General features: G+C 57.6%; 4 protein-coding genes across 4 annotated transcripts; 2 read left to right on the plus strand and 2 right to left on the minus strand.

The window, feature by feature from the left end:
• Positions 1-32: 32 nt before the first annotated feature.
• On the plus strand, positions 33-2,306 carry J7T54_008232 (Polyadenylate-binding protein-interacting protein-like protein; the record flags this gene model as incomplete). Its single annotated transcript, XM_051508456.1, has 3 exons — positions 33-967; positions 1,024-1,701; positions 1,751-2,306. The coding sequence occupies 3 exons, from the start codon at positions 33-35 to the stop codon at positions 2,304-2,306; spliced, it is 2,169 nt and encodes a 722-aa protein (XP_051360470.1).
• Positions 2,307-2,770: 464 nt separating this feature from the next.
• On the plus strand, positions 2,771-3,986 carry J7T54_008233 (Golgi apparatus membrane protein-like protein; the record flags this gene model as incomplete). The annotated part of the gene is made up of 2 exons (XM_051508457.1): positions 2,771-3,489; positions 3,566-3,986. 2 exons carry the CDS (start codon positions 2,771-2,773, stop codon positions 3,984-3,986), a joined length of 1,140 nt encoding a protein of 379 aa, XP_051360471.1.
• A 341-nt stretch (positions 3,987-4,327) lies between these two features.
• J7T54_008234 (uncharacterized protein) lies at positions 4,328-6,244 on the minus strand (the record flags this gene model as incomplete). The annotated part of the gene is made up of 2 exons (XM_051508458.1): positions 4,328-5,659; positions 6,116-6,244. The coding sequence occupies 2 exons, from the start codon at positions 6,242-6,244 to the stop codon at positions 4,328-4,330; spliced, it is 1,461 nt and encodes a 486-aa protein (XP_051360472.1).
• A 1,081-nt stretch (positions 6,245-7,325) lies between these two features.
• On the minus strand, positions 7,326-12,307 carry J7T54_008235 (Lid2 complex component-like protein; the record flags this gene model as incomplete). Its single annotated transcript, XM_051508459.1, has 6 exons — positions 7,326-7,506; positions 7,550-8,360; positions 8,413-10,595; positions 10,807-11,290; positions 11,521-12,139; positions 12,293-12,307. 6 exons carry the CDS (start codon positions 12,305-12,307, stop codon positions 7,326-7,328), a joined length of 4,293 nt encoding a protein of 1,430 aa, XP_051360473.1.
• Positions 12,308-17,105: the final 4,798 nt, after the last annotated feature.

Consider the following 17,105-nt stretch of genomic DNA (forward strand, 5'->3'; position numbering starts at 1 on the left):
TCCGAGTCCGATACGACCGACGGAACGCCATCATGGTGTCCGACGAGCATTACGACATATGCTTGCCCGTTCTGCAAGACGTCAGCCTTGAAGATGAAGACAAGACCGATAAACTGGAGGAGGTCTTGAAAGCGCAGACAACCCTGAGCGGGCCCTCGCTGGACAACGCCGTGCTCGACGTTCTATGGCGGTACAGAGACGGCGGAGCTGTATCGGCGTCGCCTCCTCCCATCCGACACTCTATCCTCCGCCGAGCCTCACCGTTGTCGTTTCGATCCCCGACTCCCATGTCCGGCTCACCGAGACTGGGCGTGAGTCCGCTTGCGCCACCGGGCTTTGTGCCTTCCTCGTTCAACCGAACAGTGACGGCATCGCCTTTCTCTTCTCCCAGAGCGTCGCCCCGTCCCGTCTTCGCAACGCCCGTCGTCCCACCAGCCATACCCCACAGTCCGAGCCTTACAGCTTATGAATTCGCAAACGACTTGACGCCCGCTACAGAGATTCTGGGGGACTACCAGACAGAAAATGTGGAATGGCTCACGAATGATGATGTTGCCAGTGTCACCTCTTCTGTGGGCACACCTAGTGGTCTCAACGCGACGGCTCCGGAATTCTCCTTCTCCATGTCTTCGCAACAGATGGACATGTCTCCGTATGACATTTTGCGTTCCATCCTTGGCCACACACGCAGCGACGAAGACATCGAGACCGCTCTCGCGGCTCATGGCTACGACCTCTCGGCAACTATCACTTCCATCATGGAGAACCAGCCACTGGACGAGGGCGCACCGCTTCATGACGAACCCAAGAATATCCTGGTTGGCAAATCTCTAAACCCCGAGGCCCGCCCCAGCACGCCCGTTGGTCCAGGAAAGTCGGGCGTGATTTGCAAGTTCCACATGTCGACTGGTCAATGTCTCCGGGCCGATTGTCGCTTCAGTCACGACCTCAGCAATCATCTGTGCAAGTGAGTGCCGCACCTTTACCACGCATTTATGACACACACGCTAACCCTTCCCTCAGGTACTGGATGATGGGCAACTGCCTCGCTGGGGAAACATGCATTTTCTCCCACGATCCGGCCAAGCTAATGACAAAGCTCTCGCTCGACGGGTCGCAGACGCCACCTCTGAAGGGACAGAAAGACCTGCAACTGGGGGACTTTTCCTCTTTCCCTTCGTTGCACGTAACGAGCGACCAGTATGGCGAACGTTCCAGCAGCCCGGCCTTCGGCGCTGGGTTGACGCCACCGCCAGGCTTGCGACCCTTTTTCAGCGGTGATGGCCAGCGCCCAAGGTCTCGGCCGGGCAGCAGGCAGCAGCCCAGGGAGCCCGCGCCCACCGCGCCGGCGCTAGACGACACGGAGGCCTTTCCCTCGCTAGGGTCTGCGACACTGTCCAAACAGGTCAGGAAGCAGCCAGGTAAACGTACGAAAGAGAATGCCGCGCCAAGCTCCCTGGCGGACGTTGTGAAGATGAGCCCCTCTCCAGCCTCGTCGCCGCAGCTGGAGCCCAGGAACCTTGCACGAAACGGCAGCGCTACTGCCATCAAGAACGGCGAGAACAGTGCAGCTGCGCAGTCCATTCCCAGCCCGAAGCACATTCCGTGGCTAGAGACAGGCGAGCGGGCCAACAAGGCGTACCTCAAGGCACGCCAGGAAGCTATCAAGCACGGTGGTCTCCGCAACAAGTTTCTACAGAGGTGGGTGTTTGCTTGAGTGTGTAATGTGTTCTGTCTCTGACCTGGACAGTGCTGCGCAAGCCTGGAACCGCAACGACGCGCGAGCAGCCAAGGCGCTGAGTCTCCGTGGTCAAAGCGAAAACGACCTTATGCGCAAAGCACACCGCGAGGCCGCGCGCGAGCTATACGAGGAGCGGAACAAAAACCGCGTCGGGGGGACAGAGATGTACGTCGACCTGCACGGACTGCACCCTGAGGAGGCCGTCGAGTACCTGGAGAAAGTCCTCTTGGAGAGCAGCCAGGAAAGCAAGCCCATTTATGCAATCACCGGGTCCGGACATCACAGTAAGAATGGCAAAGACAAGGTCGGCAAGGCTATCAGAAACTTTCTGAACGAGTGGCGGTACGCTTATCGCGAGTTCTCGGTGCCTGGAGACCGCAACAACATGGGCGGTATACTGGGCATTGATCCCAGGAGCTGGAACAAGTCTTTGGCCAAGGAGGACGCGAATGAAGCTGCGGAGAAGACAGCACCAGTGGACATTCTCGATCAAGCTGTCGAGATTGGGGATGGCAAGGTCAGGCTGTTGGTGAGAGAACCGCCCAAAGGCCCCAGCAGGCGGTGACGACGCCGGCTTAAATCAGTAAAATAGAAAATCCACATCTGCAATTACAATTGCCACAAGTTCCAGTGCAGTGTCTACCTCGTAGCTCATATATCTGAGTGGTCCGTCACGATGCAACGCACGTGGGGAATCTTGGTCATTCACAAGGAGTGGGGGCGGCTGCTGCACGGCTGTGCCTGCCTTTTGCTCCGTGGCTGCCGGTCATCGTCGGCATCCGTCAGATCTGCCCGTTTGCCTGTCTGACTTCATCCAAGCAGCCACCGCTCGCTTCATCATCACGATAACGACCTGCGTCCGTGTCTGGCTGACTGGCATTCCTCACCTGGCCCATTGCCCCGTCCTGGGATCTTCCGATACACACTCTCATCACGACATTCGTTCGTCTGTCCATCTCCCTCCACCCGACTGCGACTGCGACGCATGCACCAAGGCACACTTGACACATCGTACTGAAGACTCCCATCATGCCGGCCGACTACTCCACGGCGGCGCAGAACCTCGCCGTCTCCCCTTCCAACTCACCATCGTCCTCGCCGCCGCTGTGGGCACGCCATGGCTCCTCGAACAACGTCCGCCGCCTCTCGTCCGCGCGCTTCCGCAACTCGCCACGGCTGCGCCAGGCGTGGACGACCCTCGACGCCTGGAACAAGTACACCATTGAGACGTACAGCCGCATGAGCGTGCTGCAGCGCATCGTCGCCGGCGTGGGCATCATTGCCGTTTACGTCCTCATCATCCTGGGGTGGGTCTACTCGCACCGGCTGTTCGACTGGCTCGCCGGCGTGTCGCAGTCCTGGCGCGAGCTGCCCGGCGGCTGGCTCATCATCTTCGCCCTCGTCTTCGCCGCGGCCTTTCCGCCCATCATTGGCTACTCGACGTTTACGACCATCAGCGGCTTCGTGTACGGATTCCCTTGGGGATGGCCCGTGCCCGCCCTGGCCTGCACGATCGGCAGCCTGTGCGCCTTCATCGCGGCCAGGACGGTCCTGAGCAAGGCGGTCGATCGCATGGTGGGCAAGGACGCGCGGTTCGTGGCCCTCGGCCAGGTGCTGCGGCGGGACGGGATCTGGTACCTGACGGGCATCCGCTTCTGTCCGCTGCCGTTCAGCATGAGCAACGGGTTCCTTGCCACCATTCCTAGCATCACGCCTACGGCGTTTGCGCTGTCCACGGCATTGTCGAGGTATGTTCACCTCTAGTGCACGTTGCACACACTCCACTACCTTCAGTAGGGACGGCTACTGACCCCCTCTCTCTAGCCCCAAGCTGCTCGTCCACGTTTTCATCGGGAGCCGTCTCGCCATCCTCGCCGAGTCGGACGACAAGATGTCCTGGGGCGACAAGATGGTCAACTACCTCAGCATGGCCGTCGGCGCCGGCGTCGGCATCACCGTGGGGTACATCATCTACAAGCGCACCATGGCCCGCGCGGCCGAGATTGCACGCAGCCAGGCCAGGGAGGACGAGGAGGCAGAGGAGGGCCGCGCGCACGATGCCTACCTCGACCGCGAGGATACGCTCATAGACCCGGAGGATGCGGCCAACCTGATGACAGACGATGACCTGTCGCTGTGGGAGACGCAGGTCGTCGACGAGGACGCTGACTACACGAGTGACGGTCCCAAATCGACGAGCAAGGCGTCGAGCCCTAATGAGGCTGGCAGACGTTCGCCTTGGTGAGCATGCATATACGAATGACATGATTGCGATTCGCATATTGGATAGATATTCTAGGTTTTCTATCTGAGACGGGACGGGCAAATGACTAGGAGGCGAGGCGTTCCGGTATCAAAGACCATAGATGGAGGGCGTTTCTTGTTTTGGACATAGCACACACACAAAGGAGATTCTGATGGGTGCAAAGCAGAGAAAGACCTTGTCATTGATATTAAAGCAATTTCTGTCTGTCATGATTTCGAGCTGAATAATCACATGCTATGCTAATTAATACCCAACGCCTTCGCTTGTGTAACGAATCGCTATTACAATCTGCAATTTCTAAAAAAGTCGGATCGAGAAATTCATGGTTGGCTAGGCCTGTATTGACTCATGATCTGCATGGCCTGCTCGACAGGGTAGCCGATGAAGACGGGACCGTTGAAGACCATTTGCGGCGCCCCAGGCGTCGCCTTGACCGAGTCGGGGCTGATAAAGGCGGGTTGCGCCAGTGGTGTCGGCTGAGGGACAGACTCTTTGGCGGGACTCGGTGTGTGCGGCGCGGGCGGGTGAGGCGTCCGCGTCGTGGGAGACGTGGATCGCTGGTGACTTGCCATGCCCGCCGTCATGGCCTGCATCTTGGTGTGGTCAAAGGGACACTTCTTGGCCGGTGTCTTGGAACTCCGCGAAGGGCTAGGCATGCGGACGGGCGCGGGTGGCGGGGAGAAGGGGACCTGATCGTCGTCGTGTGAGTCGAAAACGGGGACACTGATGCCCCAAGGACGACTCGGCGACTCGCCGACTCGAACTTCCTTCATCGGGCGGTCGAATCGACTCTCGCGGTCGCTCTCGGCGTCCTCTTCAATGACCTCGTCCGCGGCCGAGCCGGTCGTTTCGGTGATGGCGTGGGCCCAGTCTTTGACGCGCTCGTTGGAGGCCTTGTCTACCTCGCTGGGACGGCGGGGTTGACCTTGTTGCGATTCTGGCAGCATGGATTGATGCAGTTGGCCGAGATCCTCAATCATGTTGATCATGCTACCGTACTTGTTGTCGAGCTTCCGGATCTGGTCTTCGTTGTGCTGATACCGGCGGAGGCAGACCTCGTGGCTGCGAGGCAGCTCATGCTTGTGCGTCTCCACATAGTGAGCAATCTCCTCGGCCGAGTGCTGGTCGAGGAAGCGGATGGGACATTTGCTACCGTTCGCGTCTTGTGCGCCGGTTGTTTGCGACGTCGCTTCCTCGTACATGGCCGCGCAGATGGGGTCGGCGGAGTGATGTGGTGTTGTATCAGGTGGCATGTTCTTCTCATGGCGGTCCGCCTCGTGGCTCTCGCCAGAGGCCACGGGCGGCGGCTGGAAGGGACAGTCGAGGTTGCCCCTCTTGCCCTGGACGGTAAAGTCCTGCTCCAGGGCCGTGGACATGGAGCTCTTCTCTTCCCCAGAGGTGTGCGAATAGGCGTCTCGGGTGGAGGCGGTGGTCTTGCTAGCCTCGCCCAACGACGCAAGCTGCGACGCAACACGCCGTCCGTCGCGGATGACTACTGCGACCTGATGCTGAGACTTGGGTGAGCCCCTTCGTGGCAGGGGCACGGATGAGTTCTCGTCGATGGAGGCGTTGTGTGGAGGCAGTTGGAGATGGGCGAGTGCCTCCGTTATCTCTTGCGTTGCGGGAGCATATTTATCGGCCAAGTACTGCAGCTTTAGGAGACGAGGGGTCGTTAGCAATGTCGACATGTGGAAAGTGCGAGGTGTGTTTGATGAGAAGTGTTCCAAGGAAAAGGAAATGTCAGAGGTTTGAAAATGTTTTCACTCTTGGCAGACGATGCTGCTCGTGATCTAGAGCTAAAGATTGTTCATCATGTTGGAACGGGTGGTGGAATGACGCGGGAGGCTGCTTGTATAAATGTACGGGGGCACAGGCGACTGGTTCACCCAACTGCTGCAAGGACATCATCCCCTCCAAGGAACCCCAACCGAACGATGTGCCTGATGTAAGCATCCCGAGCGGTCTCGGCGTCGGACTGAATGTGGTGCCTGCGGAGGGACCCAAGCCGAGGTCGCAGCAGCAGAGAGGGTGAGCACAGTACTGCACTCCGTACCTGCAGGTACAAACACGCCTGAGGGAAACATGAGAGACGGAGATGGCTGGCTTACCTGCTCGTGTGCAAACCGAAGCTTGTGCTCGAGGACGATGCGACGGTCATTCAAGCCTTGGGCCTCGTCGGCCAGCTCATTGAAGGCATCGGCAAGGCTTTGGGTGAGCTCGAGATGCGAGGCGCCCATGCCGAAGGATGCCGGAGGGATAGTGTTGCGGCAGAGGCATCGCGCTGAACGGTGGATGAAGGGAGAAGGGCGGAAGGTTTTTTTGGGCAGGCGGCGGATTTTGGTGCTGGAATGGAATGAATAGCCCAGCCAGAGTTGCTTCGGTCGGCCACAAGCCACATCCGCACGGTGCAGGCACAAGCCACACCAGCCACAATGACAGACCCAGGCCAGCCGGCGGAGGGAAGACCAAACACCATGGAGAAAGATATCCAAGTCACACAAAAAGAACGTCTGGAAATAGTTGTTCGTAGCTAGGTATAGTATTAATGCCTCAATTCTAACACATTTGCCTTGCTTTCCATCAAGACTTTTTGCGCCAAAGGCTTTCAAAGGACTCCTGTCGCCTGGACGTTCGCTTCCAAAAGCACGCCTCGTTCTTATACATGTATACAGGTACACATCCTCCATGTATTTCTTTTGTTGTAAATGCCCAACCAAAAACGCCTTTGCACACCTTGCGCAACCATGCAATATCAAGATATCCAAGTTTAGGTGCCACATTCAACGAGGAGGCCAAACATACGCTGCGTCCGTCCGCTTCTTCAAGACAGAAGGTTACGCAACGAGGGGTTGGCACTTGCACCACTAGTAGGCCTTCCGTCGCTTTCGTGGCGAGAGCCGTTCGATCCACTTGACGCTGTGTGGCCGTGGCGTGCTGGCCCTGCCATTGTCCTCACAGGACTACCCATGGGCGCGGGATACGGTCCTTGACAAGGCGACATGCTCGACGTATACGGGCCATTCCGAGGTGGCGGTATGCCGTTGGTCAACGTGTGGTGTGGCCCCATGGGGGGGATGGCACCGGGTGGCGGCCCGTGTGAGGAGCTCACAGCGAATGTCCCAGCAAAAGGCGAGGGCGGCGCTGCCCCTGATCCGCGGCGTGGAGACGCAGGGATTCCGTTGGCGAAAGGCAGTGAGCTGTGCGCAGGGCCGTGATGATGGCCCATCGGCAGTGGGCCTGGGGGTGAAGGACCTCCCAGGCTTGGCGGTCGAAGTGCAGACATGTTCCCAGCGGGAGGTGCACCAACCGCTGGGGCACTCAGATGCCTCGGTGGAGAGCCATGTTGGCTTGGTGGGCGCGGTGGCCAGTCATGGTACGAAGGCGCTTGGGGGGCTTGGAGGGGCTGCGATGGCACGCCGCCTGGAGGTGGCCCGTGGGCTGAGATTGGGGAGTACCCAGGATGTGCGTGAGCCGGCCGTTGAGGCCCGTTCGAGTGTGTCTGCACAGGAGCATGTGCCGCCTGTGCGGGCTGCAGAACTGACGATAAAGACGCGGGCGGCAGCCACCCTTGGAGAAGCGAACGGGCTTCTCTGCTCTCGACATTGTGTGCCCGTCTCTCAGGACTGCGGAGTGCAGCAGCTGATGCAGCAACAATGCCCGCCTCAGGGAGGTCAGCTCTCGATCTCGGACGCGGTGGCTGCGACAAGAGGGCAACAGGCGACTTGGGCCGCATTGGAATCTTGGCGGCGTGGCATTTGTGACACTGCACTGTCCGTTGGGAAGCATATTTCTCTGCCTCCTCGCCCAAGTGCACACCGTTCAACATGGTATGGAAGGGACCTCTGCCTCCAGCTCTGGTCGCAGCGTCGATAGGCCACCATCGGGGGCTTGTGTCGACTCCGCAACTGATGCACACCTTCTCGCCAGCCTTCTTGTCGGTCGAAGTCTCGGGGGCGACTCCGTTGCGCTGGCCAGTCGCGCCGTTGCTCACAGTCGTGGTCGTGGTCGAAAGCCGTCGCAGTCCTGGCTGAAGAGCCGTGGCGGATATCTTGGCCGCCATGGTCACAGTGTTGGCTTTGCGCACAGTCCCCGTCAAGGCCAAGTCTGCTTGCTTGTATGTCTGGACATAGAGTTGTATCACGCTCAGCGCAGGATTATCGGTCCGGCCGTGCATTTGATGCGTGAGCGCGTTCGTCTTGGCCGGGGGGTGATCCTTGCAGCAGAGGCCGGGCGACAGCACTCCAGCTACGCCGTCGATAGTAACGAGAAGTGACTGGTCTCTGCGTGAGCCTTTCACGGGCAGCAGCTCGAAGCCAAGCTGGTGGCCTTGCTTGTGCGCACATTCAACGTGATCTGCAACATGTCAGTTATGCACCGCGCCTTCAGAGGCAGGAAGACAACTCACATGAAGCCTTGCAAACCATGCAGCCCACGCAAGCACCAGACGGGATGTTGCAGGCGCTGCACGTCTCTTCGTACCTGGTGCGTGCAATGGAAGGGATCCCTTCCGAGGGCTCCATGGCCTTGGCATTCCCAAATTTGACCTCGGGTGTGAACACTGCGCACGATACATGCACCCAGTTGTTGTCGGCAGTCCGCTTGAGAGGTTCCCGTGGCCCAAGAGGGCGGTTGAGCTCTTCCTGCTGCTTGCGGTACAGTTCCAGCGCTTTGCGTGCTTGCTGCACCTCGAGTTTCTCCCTTTCTCGGTCCTTGTCTGACATCTTCTTTTTGTGGTGTGTCAGCTTCGGTTGCTCGATCAGCTCATGTTCGGTATGCTCCACTGGACAGAGCACGCATCTGTAGGACGTCGACACTTGCGGGTTTCTGTCGTTGACGCACATGTCGCAGGTCCATTTGCCGGCGTTCCGACCGTCCACGACGCCGTAGCACTGGCGATGAACGGAGAGCCGACACTCACGACACGCAACGTGGTCGGAAAGAGGCTCCAGCTGATCGCAGATAGCGCACGGCAGTGTGCGAGGTTGAGGCATTGGAGGAATGACAGGCTCCTCGGGGACGACCTTTTCCTTCTTCTTGGTGAGGCTTGTGCCACTGCCACCATCCGATTCCGGGTCCTTGTCATTGCTCTTGAGCTTCTTCCTAGGCGGCTCAGAGCCGTTGACGGCATTTTGGACAGGGCTTTCCGGGCGATCAGGCGTGGAAATGCCCCGAGAGCTCGCAGCTTCAAGTTCCTTGACGAATTCTTCATCGAGCTTGCGCTTCCAAGCCTTGTTCCCTGTCGCGCCGGCCTTCTTGGCGAGCTCCTCATAATCTTCCCACCTGATCGCATAACGCCTCCACAATTCAGCGCAACGAGTGCAGAGCGCCTGAAGATACTGCGTGCCTTTGTCTTTGCTCGTCGCCTTGACGCCATTCTCGTTGACGAGACCAGCCGCAGCGTTGGGCGCGCGACGCCAGCGCCGGGAGGACGTAGAGTGGCAGAATTGACACATGAAGTTCTTCTTCATCTCGGACGCTTTACCGGAATCGAAGGCAGAGTCATCCTCTGCGTCGGCAACATCGTCGGCTAGCTTGTGGGCTGCGACAGCAGCTTGCTTGGCTTCCTTCTTGGCCTTTCGTCCTGTGACGTTGCTCCAGATGGCCTGGCCTCGGTCGGTCTTCTTCCACGTGTAGTAGTACCGAGTGATGTGGCCGGGTTTCATGGTCTTAACATGCCTTTTCACAGACCAAAGCTCCGAACCGTACTTGCCAATGGCCTCGTCGAACTTCTTCTGCTCAGTCGCTGTGGGTAACGGCTCGTTGAAGTCGGCCTTTGGTGTGGCAGCAAGGGCTTTCTTCGCTTTTTCTGGCGAGTAGTCTTTTCGGTATAGATGCTCCAAGGCCACGTCCTGGACGTTGGTCGACCTCTCTGGTAACCCGAGGCTTTTGGCCATGCTTCTGGCCTCCTCGACAAATTTCTTGATTTTGCCGTCGACATCGCCCTCTGGTGGCGGTCTCCAAATGAGCTTTGCAGATGCATTCGGGTCGTTTGGATCGACTGAATCTTCACCTCGCGTGATGTACCCCGGTGGCATGTCCTGTACCCATACTGGCCGTTGTCCGTTGGGGTACTGCTCAGCGGCAGGAATGATCGCGGCGGCAGCGGCTTTCTTGCCTTTCTTCTTCTCGGGCGGTTTCACGTACTGAACTGGCCTCCCGGGCCAAGGCAGAACCACTGCCTGATGGCGAGGTCCAATTCTGGTGCCGGCGCGAGGATGGATACGGTCATCGTAGTCCAGCACATCCTCGACCTTGCAATGTATGCCGAGGTACCGCCATGGCCATAACTTGGCATTGTGGACTTGCTCCGCGGTAGCCTCGTGGGGTGCATCTTCATTTGCGTCCACAGAGATCGAGCGATCCGTAGCAGCCGCTTGGATCTCCTCTTCTTCCTCTTCCAAGTGCTCTTCTTCCTCGGCGTCGCCGTACAAATTTGGCGTGTGTCGAGCCTCGAGTGCAATTTCCTGCTTACGACTGCACGCGGCACATGACCAGCCAAACCCACGGGACGGCTTCTTGAGCAAGGGTGGCCGGACGCACTCCATGTGGTACGTTTTATGACACACGGCGCAATCCACCGAGTTATTGCTACGCACAGGAATGTCAGCGCCGTTAACCCTGAATGTCTGGATAGAATTCCACCTGCGACTGCTTGTGCCCAACCGCACCGTACCATACTTCGACAAGGATGTTGTCGTGGCGCCCACGCCCAGCATAGAGTGGGGCGGTACAAGTCGTGCAGCAGGACCCCAATAACGGAGGTCGGGACAGGGAACAAACAGGTAGGGGGGATACGTACCTGGCGCAATAGTTGGAGCAACGCTTGCATGTCTTGACGGCGCTAGTGAGCTCCTTGCCACGCCCCTGCTCGACTAGCACAAACCGCCAGCGCTCATCTAGCACCTTCTTGACCTTTTCGGGCACGTTGACAATTTGAGACGTCGGGATCAGGTCGTAGTTCTTCTGGATGTATCTGTCATACAGCTTTTCATACCAGAAGCAGTCGGGCGTGCGTCGATAGTCGTCCAGGTTGCTGATTTCGGCACGATGAAGAATCCGACATTTGCCGCGGAGCGAGGTCAAGGACTGGATATCGGAGTGCATCGTCGCAAAAACCAGCCGCATATCGTCATATCGACGGCCAATATCTTTGGGCCGGTAGAACCAATTGACGCGGATAGAATGCACCGGGTTGGTCTTCTTGCCGCCGACGTGGAGGAACTCCATGATGCGAGCAAGGTAGTATGGCTCGCCAGCTGGCTCGCACACCAAGTAGACCTGATCTGTGAATGCATGTTAGCGAGTCTCGTCCATGAGAGTCTTCAATTCTGCGCGACAGTCAAAGCGCGGTGGTGCAATGCGTGTGTCGCTGCTGGGCTGGGCCGCGCTGCGCTGGGTTTCTCAGATTGCGTCTCACGCGCCGACCGGCGGATCGTGTGATGATCGCCAAGTGGCTGCCTGCCACATCCACAGCCAGCCACCACCACGACGGCTGCTGCCAGCCAGTACGTACCATTTGCCTCCAAAGTTGTCCCATCGTCGGCGACCAGTCGGTCGCCTTGCTGCAGGCGTGCCTCGGTGTCTGAAAATGATAGCACATTCGTTTCGGGCCACGGAAACGTTGACGATGAATTCTGTGCGGACGAGGCTGCTCGCTTGGACGCGGTGGCGCCAGCTGGCGTGCTACCACCGGTGCTGGATGCCTGTTGCGCCGCAGTCGCAGCCTTGCGCTTCCTTGACGGCTGGGTCGAGACCGTCGTCTGTTCTTTTGATTGCGACGCGTTTTGTCGGCTGGGAGTCTGCTCTTTGGACCCGTTTTGGGATGCGGCTGGTTTCGCATCCTCACCTGACGCCTTGCGCGAAGTCGCGTTACCACGATCGCACTGGGAAGCAGCCTGCGTCTGGCGCGCCGACTTTTTGGCGTCCGCGTGATCATAATCATACATTTCGGCGTCATAGTCACGGTCCTCGGCGTAATTAATCCGTGAATTGCCATTCCGATTGCGAGAGCGGGTGCCATAGCCGGCAGCCAGCTCCAGGCTGAGCTCCTTGTCGGAAGCCTCAGTCGATGCCATGGCGTTGGGCTCAACAGAACCGGGATTGCTGTCCGGATCGGCGCCCTTGGCCTCCTGCTGTGTGAGATTAGCAGCTGATTGACGGTGGCGGGCTGAGTACGTGTTTGGAAAGCATGAGAGAAGCAGGATGCAGATCGAGCTGGAAATTTACGTGGGCCACCCAGCAAACGCTTAATATGGAGGGAGAGCAGAATTTGAACCTAGACTTACACTTTGCTGGGCCATGACTACAACAGTGGTGCGTGAGATTCACTGGGGTGAGATGTGAATCACAGAGTCAAGAGGCATGCTATGCCTGAGGCGCGGTGAAATGGCACCGTCGCGTGCAGGATCCCGTTGATTATGAGGTCGGTCGAGCCAATGTGACTGTGGGGTGGCAAGGGATGGGATGAATGTATCGTAGCTGGAGAGGGCAGAATGGTCAGGGTGGGAAGGATACGCCTGAATCGGGTCAGTGTGAGAAAGCAAAGTCGGCAGGGTAAGGTATGGGAGGAAGATGGTGACGGGTGGAATGTCTAGCAGAGGCAGGAAGTGTAGGAGGAGGAAGAAGGCGGATGGGCAGGTGTGGATGCAGATGTGATGAGTGCCAGTGAGGATGGGAGTGGATGTGTGGCCTCGGGACCTACTAATAAGGTAAGGTACTTCTTGGGTCTTGAGACGGGGGACGCGGACGGGACTGGACTCCAGCCGGTTCGCTTCGTTGGTACCTACCGTACGAACGGACGATGGCGCGCGCGTGGGCTGGCGAGGTAGCAAGGCAGAGAGAGCAGGAAGATAGATTGGGCAAGGTTTGGTACGGTATGGTATGGTATAGCATAGACGGGACAGCATGGGCACCGTACGTACCACGTCTGGTCGTGTTGGACTTTGATCTGTAGAAGTTACTGAACTGTTGCTCCAGAGAGGGCATCGACGGTCACAATTACACACTCTCTAGCCGAGTGCAAGTGACGGTGGTGTGTGGAGGACAGAGAGTGCAGTGCGTCAAGTGACAAGTCGACAGGAAAAAGGCAGATGCTAAACAATTAGGCACGGCCCATCTTGAGGATTTGAATGCGCATTGGAGGGACTGGAATCAGACAGACGGACGGAGGCAGAGCGCAGAGCGGAAAGTCCCAAGGGCTCTTCCCGTCGTGCATTCTCTGGTGCGCCGTTCCAGTCGCTCTGTCCTGGTAGGTACGTATTCATTCTGGCGTGCCTTTGATGAGTGGTCGCCCACTGCCCAGCCTGGGGCTTTTTTCTTGGAGCACCCGGGTGTGGGCTCTGTGTCAGGTCGTGCTGCATGCTGCACTAACAGCATAAGGTGTCACGCAACGCCGATTCCAGATACCACACATTTTATATCTACTTCCCCTCGTCCCCTGCCGCTGTCCCCACGCGGGCATCCTGGCTTTGCACCAGCACCTCAAAAGCTTGCAACAACCGCAACGCACACCGTCTGGCAGATTCCCGCCCGCAGCCCAGTGGCCTTCCCTCCAATGCTTTTCCCTCCTTTGATGGACTAGAGGGCATCTCGACCCAGCCCGGAGGAACAAATGCTCCCCGTACACGTTAATCTTGCTTCCCGTCCCAAGGAGATCCGAATTCGTTCTTGAGACGATCGAGCCGATTGTATTCATAAGTCAGTCAATGATGCTCGACTGCACCTACGCTCGCCACCAACAAATGCCGGTATCAGTCTGCTTTGCTCCGACCTCGCCTTTGCTTGCCCTGTAGCAATAGTAAATTAAAAGCTGTCCTCGGGCTTGGTTGGAGTCAGTTTTGTCAGTCCAGCCAAGAGACTGTAGTGCGATCGGGCAGTGAGTGAGTGGGATAGCCTGGCTTGCAAGTTGGTGCGTGTCTCGCGCGATATCGACAGTGACACACCATCGCAGGGACCCGCTAATAAGCATTGGCCAGCGCGTTCTCAGCCACCCAGTGACACCAGACTCGGGGCAGAGATTACAATCAAGAGATGTTCAGACCGTTAGTGGGAACTGTCTGTCTGGATTCCTGTCCCATGTTCAGGAGGTCCTTACTATCGCGTGTCAAGTTCGTGGAAAATTACAAGGCGGCGCTAGTACCCGTCTGCCAGTGGGCTGGGTGCGGTGTGGCAATCCTGCCGCTTCCAGTCCTTCAAGGCATGCAATCAATTGCCCGCGGCAAGGTGATGATGACAGTGAGCGTGACAGAGGTGCCAAAGGCGCACAGATAATAGGCCTGGCGGTCATGCCCACCAGCCAGGAAGGAGACTTTACAAAATGAGATACCAGTGCATCCGCATTTTCCGCCACCCTCTCCCGGGCCCCGGCTGCCGGCGGTGCTTCTGGCTGGCTTGTTAATTACCTTGGCGTCAATCGCAGCATGATTGATGACGGGAAGGGGAGGGGAGCCTTGTCTGCTCGTCCATCATTACCGATCACCAAGGGCGCCCGCCCCGAAGCAGGATCTGATATATTAGGTCGAGGATCCGAGATCAGAGGCTGGACGCTGGGGCAGTGGCTTGCACAGTTAAGAAAGCATCACACTCAACCGCAATGATGGCTTGAGTAAGCTCCCGCTAGTCATGCTGGTCCAGAAGACGGACCTGGAGTTTCGGGAATCCACTAGGTGCCCTGCATCGTTGGTGTGTGGCCACGTTAGTGCCAAAAACGACGACAAGACTTTGTCGGGGATCGTCCAACCTTCCATGCGTACCAGCTGGCAGGCAGCCAACCGTGAGCGTGAGGAATATCAGTGTGCTGCCAGAACCAGACACACGCACGGAACGGCCGCTCCATGAACGCCCTGGTCCATGCCGACGGCGAACCCAATTTCACGACGTCAAATGCTCATGGGACGACGGATCCTGTGGTGCTGCGCAGCTCAAATGATGTCCGCGGTGATGACACCGTTGGTGTGGTCGCGGATAATCCTCCGGATGGCGCCACGGAAGGTGACAGAAGGCTCGTGCCCAGCGTCTTAACATGTATGCGCAGCACAGATATATTCATTTTCAATTCATTTCCCGCAAGCGGGGTGTTAGTTGGTGCAAAAATCTGGTGCGCGATGATGCCTCTGTGCCTACCCTGCACAGCATATGCAAAGGGTGCTGGCTACATCGCTGGCAGCTTCATAGCATTGCGCAAATGCTCCGAGTGGATGCTCTACCACTGCGCAGATTATTATCGCGTTCTCTTGTGCTATAACTGACTGATTTTATGTTTTGCGTGATTGTCTGTTTTGTCTTGCGCGCGTACGTACATTGAGCTGCACAAGGAGCGAATGAGCCGCAGTCAGAGTCCACAAACACTAGAATAAGTCTTTAACTAAACTCAAATAAACTTCGACGAGGCAAGCCAATCTTGAAATAAGCGTCGATGTTATGACTATGATGCGAGTCGACTGTCTCAGAATCGTCGTGCTGCTTTTTTGATGGACGTCGTTCGAATACAACCCCGACAAAACGGCACCGTGGGGCCGCACCCGCCGCTTGAGCACGCCGGCAATGTGACGCCACCCTGGTTTCGACAGCACAGGCAGTCAGCTGCGGCGAGCCGAACCAACACTCACCACGAAACTGCCAAGTTTGCCTGACGTGCGACACTGAAATTGATCAGACGAAGAACATGGCAAATTTCTCTCAGCGGGCGAGCTCTCATTTCACAGCGCTCATTGACAGCGCTGCTTGCTCAAATCTCAACTGTCGCGTATTCCCGGTGGTCTGGTTGGCGCAGGGTTTCTGCGGCCGGCCAATGGCGGGCCGTGGGGCTGGCCGCTGGCCTTGATCAGGCCCTGCAAATCGGCTGCGGTCTTTCAGGTCCCGCCAGCCAACCAGCAGCCGCCAGTCGCCCCTGCCTGTGTCAGGAACGCCCCGCGTCAGTGTGGCCCCGAGCATGTGGGCATGTACCAATCAGCGCTCGTCATTTCCACGCACTCGCCCCTAACCTGACGTCGCACCTGTCTTGGGCTTGATCATTGTCCGGTTACGCTGTCATTTTGGTACGAAGGGCGAGTGTTCGTCATTTATCAATACCAGAAGGATTACAAAAGATTTTACCACTCTAGATGCACGTAGATGCGCGCGTAGCAGCCAAAGGGAATGGGAGCGAAGCCCCGTGTCGCCCAGAGCCTGGGAAGGAAGGCTCGAACGATCTAATTATACCAAATACTAGAATCCGCCCACATTGCTCAGATGATAGCAAAAGCGAGACCGACGCGCATTCGCCTGAACTTTCCCAGCCCAGCCATTCAAAGAGCGTGCTTTGTGGTATCATCGTATCGCTCCAGGCCTATCCGTCGAAGCCTTGCAACTGTTCATGCACCTGGACGGTCACGTGGCCGCGCGCTTGCGCGCTTCCACGGTGGGCAACCCAACGCGGTCACGTCAACATCGATCCATACTTTCCAGGACCCGATTCGGTCCTCGCAGGCGAGATCGATAGCACCGTCCCAGCTCGCGTGCACGGCAAAATGACAATTCATAATCTGGAATAGACCGACAAGCTGCGCTCCCACAATACTTGGCCCATTTGTTGTCCAAATGGGGCTTTCTTGCGCCGCTCACTTCGCTCAACATGAAGAGCATGCAGGGCATCCTGCACCAGACAAGTGTGCAAAATGCCCAAGCTCAGTCAACTACCTTCACCTCAGCGACTGTCGTGGCCGGCCAGAAGAGAAGCTGGTCGGCTGCAGATGCTGGGCCACAGCAGTCAGGCTCGAAGCCCAGCGGATCTAATGGACCATTCCATAGATCGCTGAGCCTTCCCAACGGCCCAAGCAGACTGAAACCAGGCCGCATCGTCACCCTGAATCGATCCCAAGGTCCAACCGAGTATTCGCAACGTCAAGTGATGGCGGCGACTCCGACGGCCTCTACTGATCCTGAGCTGAGCCTCGGGCACCCAACATATGACCTACCCCCTCAACTGGTCAAGAACTTTGCATCCTTGGGGATCAACCAGATCTACCCGTGGCAGAAATCATGCTTAAAAGGACCTGGCTTGCTGGACGGAACAAAAAATCTTGTCTACTGTGCTCCAACAGGAGGTGGTAAATCCCTGGT

This window comes from Emericellopsis cladophorae (genome assembly GCF_022114955.1).
Source record: "Emericellopsis cladophorae strain MUM 19.33 chromosome Unknown NODE_44_length_188334_cov_123_963608, whole genome shotgun sequence".
Lineage (NCBI taxonomy): Eukaryota > Fungi > Ascomycota > Sordariomycetes > Hypocreales > Bionectriaceae > Emericellopsis > Emericellopsis cladophorae.